The 9,944-nt window shown below is 43.5% G+C and overlaps 1 protein-coding gene across 1 annotated transcript in view; it reads right to left on the bottom strand.

Moving 5' to 3' along the window:
- The window catches only part of LOC138145256 (dedicator of cytokinesis protein 5), a 129,960-nt gene that overhangs the window by 76,394 nt on the left and 43,622 nt on the right, over window positions 1-9,944 (bottom strand). The window contains exon 14 of the mRNA XM_069066898.1: window positions 5,938-6,072. Coding sequence (XP_068922999.1) covers window positions 5,938-6,072 — 135 coding nt within the window. The remainder of the gene's footprint in view (window positions 1-5,937; window positions 6,073-9,944) is intronic.

The raw sequence follows: 9,944 nt of genomic DNA, 5'->3' as shown, positions 1-9,944 counted from the left end.
CTCCCTTCCTCCCTTCCTTCCTTCCTTTCTTCCGTCTTTCTTTCTTTCTTTCTTTCTTTCTTTCTTTCTTTCTTTCTTTCTTTCTTTCTTTCTTTCTTTCTTTCTTTCTTTCTTTCTTTCTTTCTCTCTCTCTCCTTCCTTCCTTCCTTCCTTCCTCCCTCCCTCCCTCCCTCCCTCCCTTCTTTCTTTCTTTCTTTCTTTCTTTCTTTCTTTCTTTCTTTCTTTCTCTCTCTCTCTCTCCTTCCTTCCTTCCTTCCTTCCTTCCTTCCTTCCTTCCTTCCTTCCTTCCTTCCTTCCTTCCTTCTTTCCTTCCTTCCTTTCTTCCTTCTTTTTCCTTTGCTTTCTGGAGGGGAGAAGGTAAGGCAATTGGGGTTGTGACTTGCCCAAGGTCACATGGCTACTAAGTATTAAGGGTCTGAGGCTGGATTTGAACTCAGGTCCTCCTGACTCCAGGGCCAGTGCTCTATTCATTGTGCCACTTAGTCACCCCAAGGATTACCCACTTTAGCATCAAAATGACAATTCTTTGTAACAGGTGACATTACTGACTGCCCATTTGCCAAAGTCATGGTTGAGTATGGACATACAGAGGAAAGATGTCTCTATGAAAGGGGGGAATGGGCCACCTCATTCTTTGAAAGGCAAAAGGAGGAATAAGGGGGCTGCTGCCCTAGACGACTCTGAGCAAAGGTGAGGAGCTGGCTGGGAAGGTGGAAGTGAGAGGAGCCAGGGGATAAAATGGCCAGGTCATCTGAGTCCAAGGCAGCAAGTGATCAGCATCGTGAGATACGCATCCTAGAACTCAGGAAGGTATATTTCAAAAAGGTCAGAGAAATGATAATTATAGCATCAGAGTCAGAGACTCTAAAAGGGAAAAGGAACATTCAAGAGGTTCTCAAAAACAAAATTCTAATAATGAAACCACAAATGATCCTGATGAGGAAGAAAATGATGAGTCAGGCTAATGTGGTGGCCCAGGGGATGCTGAAATGTGACATCTGAAAACAACATGTGGAAAAGAAAAGTCACACAGCCAGCCTTGTACCCTCTGCACCCAGCTCGCATGGCTGGCATGGGAATGGAAGTTTCTTCTATCCCCAGAACTTAGCACAGTGCACAGCACACAGTAGGTGCTCAATAAATGCTTCTCCTATGGAACTGAATGGGTGACCAGAAACTATAAGCATTTTGTCAACAAGGTGAAAAGCTCCGGTGAGGTGAGGCTTGATGAAAACACTAAAGACAGGGAATGGGTATTTGCGGTTTTTTGAAAGCTTAGTTCAGGACAATAACAAGGAAGGAAAAGACCCACAGCTGAGGAAGATGGTGCAAGGTCTGACAGAGAGAATGCAGAACCATTCAGCTTCTCTTCTAAGGAGGACGGTTTGTAACCAAGAAAGAGTCAGCTAAGCACAAATAAGGGAGAATGGAGAGGCAAGACAGGTAAAGACACGATAGAAAACCAAGCTACAATAAATGAGCTCAAGACTCTGGGCCCAAACTAAGAATGATAAAAATTATAATTAATTATAATTATCACTATAATTTTAAAATAATTATAATTATTAAAATTATAAGCATTTGGGTTTTTTTTTTCTCTTGGCAAAGACACTGGAGTGGTTTACCATTTCCTTCTCTAGCTCATTTTGCAGATTAGGAAACTGAGGCAAACATGGGTAAGTGACTTGCCCAGGGTCACACAGCTAGTAAATGTCTGAGACCAGATTTGAACTTGGGTCTTCCTGACTCCAGGCCTAGAACTCTATCACCTAGCTTCCTTGAGTCAGGAAGACCCAAGTTCAAATCTAATTTAACAGCCCCTGCCTCTTCAGGTTGTAAGGATTTAAAAGTTTTACAGACTTCAAAGTTCCATATAAATGTTAGATATTCTCAGACACTTTCTAACAGATCTGATTACATTGTTACAAGAACACCACCTTCCTTTTACACAACGTTAAAAAAATTCTTTGAAATTCATTATCCCATTGGATTTCTACAAGAACCTTCTTTTCTGAAGCTCTGAAGTCAAGACAAATATTATTCCTATTCCCATGTTGCACATGAAGAACCGAACCCCTGAGAGGTTAAATGACTGACCCAAGGACGCAGAGAAGTGAGTGGCAGGGCCAGCCTCACTCCTGTGCTTTCTCCATGATCTCATTCTTGCCACTCACTCTTGAGGAATTTGCAGGTGTGGTTGTGGAATGAACATGTTTGATAGAAGGAACGATTGAGAGCAGGAGATAGAACACAGGAAAATGAAAGGAGAAAAAGGTGGATTCCAGCAAGTATAGACTGGTGAGTCTGATGTTAACCCCCAGTAAAATCTAGACAGGAAAGTGAAACAGCCAGTTTACAAGAACTTAGAAAGGGGCTTGGTAATTACCAGGTGCCAGATGGATTCATTATGCGCACATTATGCTGAACTAATCTGATAAACTTAAATGCTAAGGTCACCTCAGGCCACCTTCCTGGGAGGCTCACCAGCCTCAGGCCCCACTCCCCCAGCTCTAGTTCAAGGCACAGTAATCAAATCAACATGAGTGCTGTTTGTAGAAAGACTGTTCTACTGACTGCCTGACGGCTGCACTCACCATTCCCCACACTTTCTCAGGCCAGCACTCTCTTTCTAGGTCACCATTTCCCCAATGGAATTGTCTGCTCCGTTGGACTGTAAGCTTCTTGGGGATAGGGACTATCTTGTGTATTTGTAGCCCTAGCTAAAATCAATCAATCACAAGCTTTGCAAAAGTACTTAAGTGCTCATTCCCAGGGAAGAGACAGCAAGCAGGAGTCCTGCCCTCCAGGAGCTCACATTCTAATGGCAGGGAAGACAGGAGACAATTGTGTACTAAATACAATTTTTTCACTCACTCATTCATTCATTTACTCATAGTGGGTCAGGGCACTTCCATGGCTGTTTTATATCTGAATTCTAGCGAAGCATTTGAGAAAGTCACTCACAAGATACAGAAATGGGCCTGGATAATTGGATGCACTCTTAGATAGCTCAGTAACAGCCAAAGAGCATTGGCGACACCAGCAGGGTCAGGGGTCTGCGATGGAGAACTTCCAGGATCCATTCTCAGTCTCATCTCCAACATTTTTAGAGAAAAGGACTCAGAACATAGGTTTGTCACATTTACATATGACACATGTCTGGGAGATGGATCCAATACCCTGAATGACTGAATCAAGACTCAGAAAGTCTAGCTAAGAGGGGAAAAAAGGGCTTAAACTACAGTGCAGAGTCCTGGGACTCTGTGTGCCAACACAGAAAGGAACTGGATGAAAATTAATAGTGAACCCTACGTCTTGGACTTAGGTTTAAAAAAAAATCACCTCCATAAGTACAAGAGAGGAGAGACATGAGGTTAATAAAAAGGTTTGTGAAAAAGAGACTTGAAGATTTTCATTTGCAAGCTTGATGTGAATAAAAAACAAACTAAAACAAATTCACAAACGAAGTCTGGATTCTAGCAAGGCCTTTGTCTAAATTACTTGTCATAGCCTCATGGATAAAATAGAAACTAAGGCAGTCAAATGAAATAAGGGCAATGCCCATAGTATCATAGATGGAGTGGCATTGAGGGAGATTGAGTGAGCTCCCTATAACAATGAAATCAGAGAAGGAAAGAAAAAGAGAAAAGAAGGAAAGAAGGAAGAAAAGGGAAAGAAAGAGAAAGAAGAAAAGGAAGAAGAAAGAGAAAGGAAGAAAAAGGGAAAGAAAGGAAGAATGGAAGAAAAATGGAAAGAAAGGAAGAAAGAAAAGTTCCTACTATGTACCAGGCACTGTATTTAAGTGCTGGTTATTCACAGTAGGTGGGGCTAGCTAGTGGCTCTTATTCAGTCCATACTGGATTGAGTTTTGAATTCACACTCCAAAAGACCTGGGTTCAAATCATGCCTTGATTAAGTGGATGTGAAACCATAGCAAAGCCTCTTGATATCTCTGAGCCTCAGAAAATTCAAATTTAGAGTCAGGAAGTAAAATGCTGTTGGCGGAAGGAGCTCCTCCATTGGTGAACTCACAACCCTTAATGTATTCTAACAGTTTTGGAGTTCAGTTCTGGGACCCTCTTGTTTTTGTGGGTTGTTGACAATTGGAGTGTGTCACAGGAGGGCAACTGGCATCTTCAGGGGTCTTGAAATGATTTCTTGAATAATGGAGAGGGGACCTGAGTTGTTTAACCTGAAGAAGAGATTGAAGATGCACATGAAAAGGACAACATGGCACTAGCCCTGGAGTCAGGAGGACCTGAGTTCAAATCCAGCCTTAGACACTTAACACAAAAACTAGCCATGTGACTTTGGGCAAGTCACTTAACCCCAATTGCCCTCCAAAAAGAAAAAAAAAAGAAAAGGACAACATGGGCTCTCTGAGGGATGGCTTTGGCAATTGTGTCACATCAGGGCCCAGCAGGGTAAAGACCTAATACAGATGCTTAATAAGTGCTCACATAATCAATTAATCTATGGATCAATCATATTATACAAAAATACTCTAATGAGAGGGAATGTCATTTCTCTTAAAGCAGTGGTTCTCACACTAACTGGGCCATGCTGGACCATGCTATGTGACCTTGGCAGCACAATGAGAGAGGTGGGGGACCACGTGATTTCTCTTGAATTCGAGCATCTGGTTTTGTTGGGTCCTTTGGGGCTTCCAGGTTGGTCGGTAAGGTTCACAGGCCAGTTTTGTTGACTGTATCTACCATACTAGGTACACTGGACAAGATAAAATTAATATTAAACAAAATCAAGCACTTCCTTTTATGGCACTAGCACATCTCCACCCTTTGAAGATGACTCCTTTAAAGTTTCCAACTCATTGGTCATCTTGTCACTGTCTTCCTCATCTTCAGTTCTGAAAAGATTTACGCTGAAAAGTCTCAAAGGGCAGATCTAGAACTAACTCATGGAAGTTCCAGGGATGAATATTTTAGCCAGTTTAGCATAGATTGGATAGCAGGCCTCAAAACCAGGAAGAGCTGAGTTCAAATATTGCCTTTGACACATCCTGGCTGTGTGACCCTGAGCTAGTCATTTAACTACTCAGTGTTCTAGGCAGCTCTCCAAGGCTACAAGTTGCAGGGAAGGTGCTGACCTGTTTTGATAGATGGGGTTATTCATCTAGAATTTCCCAATATACTCCATTGGAGGAGAGAGTGAGGCTGATGACTTTGCACAGCCTTGACCCACTTAAATCCAATTCACTTGCAAGTCAAGATATTCCCCTCTCAATGCCTTTGGTCCTCTTGGAGAATGAAGGATGAACAACAGATCCCTATATGCCAGTAAACCAAAGCCCAGTCCCTAACCCTAGGAATGAGAGTGTTCCTCCAATAACTTCTTAACTTTACAAAAATTGAATGGACTGCCTTCCCACCATTTTACTTCTGTGTGTATTGAGTGAATATCTACTGTTTGCAGTGGCCATCTCATGGGTATGGGGAAGAGGAAGAACCTGACCTCAAGGAGCTTACTATCTAATGGGCCATGGAATAGATGAGCAGGAATTAGCTCTCTGGGAAGGGAGAAGAAAAAGAGGGAAAGGAGAGGGGTAGGGAGATGGTAGAAATGAGGGGAGAAAAAAGGAAATGAGAAGGGAGAAGGAAGGAGTTAAGGGAAGGGAAAAAGGAGAAGTGAGGGGAAGGGAGAAGGAAAAGAAGAGGGAATAAAGGAGAGGGAAGAGTTAATAAGGAAAAAGACATTTGAAGTGATCATTTAAGTGAAGATGGGTAGGGAAGAGGAGGGACAAGAGAAGGGAGGGGAAGGGAAGAGAGGGAAGTAAAAAGGAGGGGAGGGAAACCACCATTCAAGGCATTCTTGCATGGGCCAGGAGGCTGGATTTGAGACTCCCACTCTAAGGTTCAAGGCTTCTGGGCCCACACTGGCAGGTGCAAATCCCTTAAACTGGCAGGTACCATTCATTACCTCAGGTATAGGACACGGGACTGGACAATAAATCTGAAGAGGTACTTCAAGGCTTTCAAGGCAGCAAAAAGCAAATCCGTCTTGGTGGAGTCCTCGGCATTACCCACATAATGGTTCAGTACTTTGGTGAGTTTCCTTAGAGAGGCAAAAAAAGCAAGAGAGAAAAAAACATGTTATGAAGTGAAATGTTCAATCTACTGTTTCTTCCCCTGATAAAAGGAAACACAGGACTCTCAACATCTTGTACAGATTTTGCTATGAGTAAGTGAAAGCAAACTCGTCTTTGTGACTCAGTTTATCAACCTGTAACCTTGGGCACTGTGCTAAATGTTTTATAAATATTACCTCATTTAATCTTTACAATAACACCAGGAAATGGGTACGGTTATTATCCCTATTTTACAGTTAAGGAAATTGAGGCAGCCAGGAATTAAGTGACTTGCCCAGGGTCGCACAATGATTAAGTTTCTGAATCCAGATTTAAACGAGGGTCTTCCTGACTTCCTATTTAGTGCTCTATTTGCCGTACCACCTAGCTGCCTTTCATAAATCAAAGACCATCAATAGTTCCTTACTGCCAACAGGATAAAGGACAAACATTCAAACCGCACCACCCTCTAGCTCCAACCTACAATGGCATCTTACCTCATACATTCCCCGTTACATAGTCTAGGATTCAGCCAGACCGTAATCTGGGTGTTCTACTCTCTTCTTCCGGTATGCCTTCACAAAAGGCATCCCCACCCCACACCACCCAGGCCCCCAAAGGCCCCTAATTATAGGTAACAACCATCTAGCACTTCAAGGTTTACAAAAATATATTCTATTATTCTTACAATAATCCTAGGAGATGAGGGCTTTCATTACCCCTACTTCACAGATGAGGAAATTGAGGCTCAGAGAGGTTAAGTAGTTTGCCTAGGATAGCAGAGGCAGGAAATGTCAGAGGTGGGATACAGCCCCAGATCTTTCTGATTCCAGATTTAGTTCTCAACTCCCTTCTTCTCTTTGCTCCCTGAAAGCTTCCCTTCCCAGTTGTGGTTCCGGTCCGGTTCCAGTGCCATGTCTTCCAAGAACCCTCCCCTAATTCTGTCAGCTGAAACTCACTGCTTCTTCCTCCAGTTTTCCAACTGAGCTCATTATCTGCACTTCTCCTTTTCCCCATTATTCTTCTTCAATTATTTTTGTAAAAGACTTAATTTCCCTCTCTATAAAAAAGGGAAATTAATACCTGCTCAAAGGCAAACTTTGATGCGTTAATTATTATTGTGAAGGCTGTTCTTGTGGTGGTCATTGTCCCCCAGGCCCTACTGAATGCAAGGTCCATGAAGGAAGGGACTGGGTCCTTTCATCTTCATATGTCCAGGACCTTGCTGAAACAAATGAGGCTGTATGCAAAGCATGTTGCAAACCTCAAAGGGCTATGCAGATGACAGTTAATATTATTACCATTATTATCATTAGTAGTAGAAGGGCAACTAGGTGGCCCAGTGTTCTCGTTAGACTGTAAGTTCAAGGGCAGGGATTGCTTCCTGTCTCTTTTTGTATCTCTAGTGCTTAGCACAGCACAACCGCACATAGTAGGTGCTTAATAAATGTTTATAAATTGATTATTGGATGAACCATAAGCTTCACCGGTAGTGATTCTAACCAGAGTCCCCATCAAGCCATGTTGAGGGCAATGTCTTGTTAAGGATTTGTGGAAAGGTGTGGGTAAAGGTTGCCCAAGATGGGCAGTCATGGGATTGTGGTAGGCGATAGGCAGTGCCCTCATTAATCAAAGAACGGAGCCAAGTATTTCTAAGTGTCTGTGTTTTGATCTCCTGGTTCCAGAGAAGCTCCTTGAAGGCAGGCAGATATTGATTGCTTCATGTCCTCTCTGTATATCTCCAGAAGCAAATAGAGTGCCTGGAACATAGTTGGTGCTCAATTTTTAAAAATTGGATTATTTCCTTTGTTTCATGCAGAAACTATGAAAGAGAAGGGATAGGGATTTGACCAGTAACTAATTCATCAGCTATGGCGACTCTGGGTGAAGAAGCTCCCCCAAGCATTGCAGACTAGCATCTCCCCCATGGTTCATCATCTTCAAGAACTGCCCAGAGCACCCTGCACAGTGCACGGAGGGGCTGAGGGCAGAAAACCAGGTCTTCCCGGCCTTAGAGTCAACTCTCTTCATTGAGCTTCTGCTGTGGTTACCCCAACGTTGTGGACGAGGGAAAGGGAATAGCATTTAGCAAATGCCTACTATGTGCCAGGCACCATGCCAAGTGCTTTTCAAAGATCTTCTCATTTGATATTATCGTTTATAATATCATCATCTTTTCAGGCAAAATTCTGGACATTGTTCGAGTGTGGGACCCTTTCATCAGTGTGGTGATGCTTTCACATGAGGATGTTTTAAAATGAATATAACAAAATACATAGAATTACAAAGGAAACCAATGGCTATATGTGTGTATATATGTGCATGCACATGTGTGGTGCGTACATGCAATGCATATATAGCCATTTGTACATATGTGTATATGTATGTACATGTGTGTATAGATATATACATGCACACACATGTGTGTGCAAAAGTTTCTAGATCTCAGGGTGAAAATGCTTGTTCTTGATTGAGTCAGAGATGGGGCACAGGGGACAATGTCGACAGCGCCTCGGTAACCTCCCTGTCACTGGTGTCGGGCTCAGAATGAAGAGATGGTACCTTCCTCAGTTCTGTTCAATGTTATCAACCAAGTGTCTTTCTGTGTTCAGCCACTTTTCTAGGTGCTGGGGATACGGGGACAAACATCCAGAAGAGAGCCTGCCCCAAGGCACCTGAATTCTCCGGGGAGATAACAATACACGTACAATGATAGGGACTAGCCCAGTGACGGATTTCATCAGTGCAAGGGACTCATGGGCATGGTGCCTGGCAAACTGCTGCTGTCCAGTTGTACACAACTCTTCATGACCCCATCTTGGGGGTTTTCTTGGCAAAGAGGATGGAGCATTTGCCATTTCCTTCTCTGGTTCATTTTACAATTGAGGAAACTGAGGCAAAAGGGGTGAAGTCCGGGGTGAAGTGCCCAGGGTCACACAGCTGGTAAGTGGCTGAGACCAGATTTGAACTGAGAAAGAAGAATCTTCCTAATTCCAAGACCAGGGCTCTAGCCACTGCACTACCCAGCTGTGCCAACCTGGCACATAGTGGGGGTTTAATAAATGTTTATTGATTGACTGAGAAACCTACCAAAGCAGGTTTGTACCCTCTATGTAACCTTCAGCAATGGAGGGCTGCCCTAACGCGGAGAGGCTAACTTATTCGCTCACAGTCATCTGGACAATTTATGTTAATCTAGGGCTCCTTTCAAGGCCAGCTCTCTACCCTAGTCTGCCAAGTGACCCCTCATGTAAACAAGTAAATAGATTAAGAATGATTCAAGGGAGAAAAGAATTAGGGGGTGGAAAGGAAAGATGGAGAAAAGATTCCCATCAGAGGTGGTGCCTGAGCTGAGCTCAGGATTCTGGCAATGGGGGAAGCAGGAAGTGCATTTCAACCCTGGGGGCCCAGTCTATGCAAAAGTATGGGGGGCAGGAGATGGATTTTTAAGTGAAGGAATAGAAAATAGGCCAGTGTGTGGCTTAAATGTAGTTTGTGAGGGTGGACGCAATGAGATTTTTTGCTGACAACAGTAAACCTTAAGCAGTAATCTGCTTGTTTCTCTCTCTCTCTCTCTCTCTCCCATCTGTCTTCCTCTGTCTGCCTGTCTCTCCCTCTCCCAATCTGTCTCTCCATCACTCCCTTTCTCTCTCCATCTCTGTCTCTGTCCCTTGCTTTCTCTCTCTTATCTGTCTCTCCTCACTCTCTCTCTCCATTCCCACTTTCTCCCCCTGCCTGTCTCTTTCTCCCTCTTTCAATCTGTCTCTCCATCCCTCCCCCCTCTCCATTTCTGCCTGTGTCTCTGTCTCTCCCTCCCTCTTTCAATCTGTCTCTCCATCTCTCTCTCTCTCTCTCTCTC

The sequence above is a fragment of the Petaurus breviceps genome, unplaced genomic scaffold (assembly GCF_028583685.1).
Source record: "Petaurus breviceps papuanus isolate PSGF00001 unplaced genomic scaffold, PetGlider_PUasm1.0 139, whole genome shotgun sequence".
In the NCBI taxonomy this organism is placed as follows: Eukaryota; Metazoa; Chordata; class Mammalia; order Diprotodontia; family Petauridae; genus Petaurus; species Petaurus breviceps.
The sequence above is the reverse complement of the archived record's forward strand: the minus strand, read 5'-3'. Positions and strand labels throughout refer to the sequence as shown.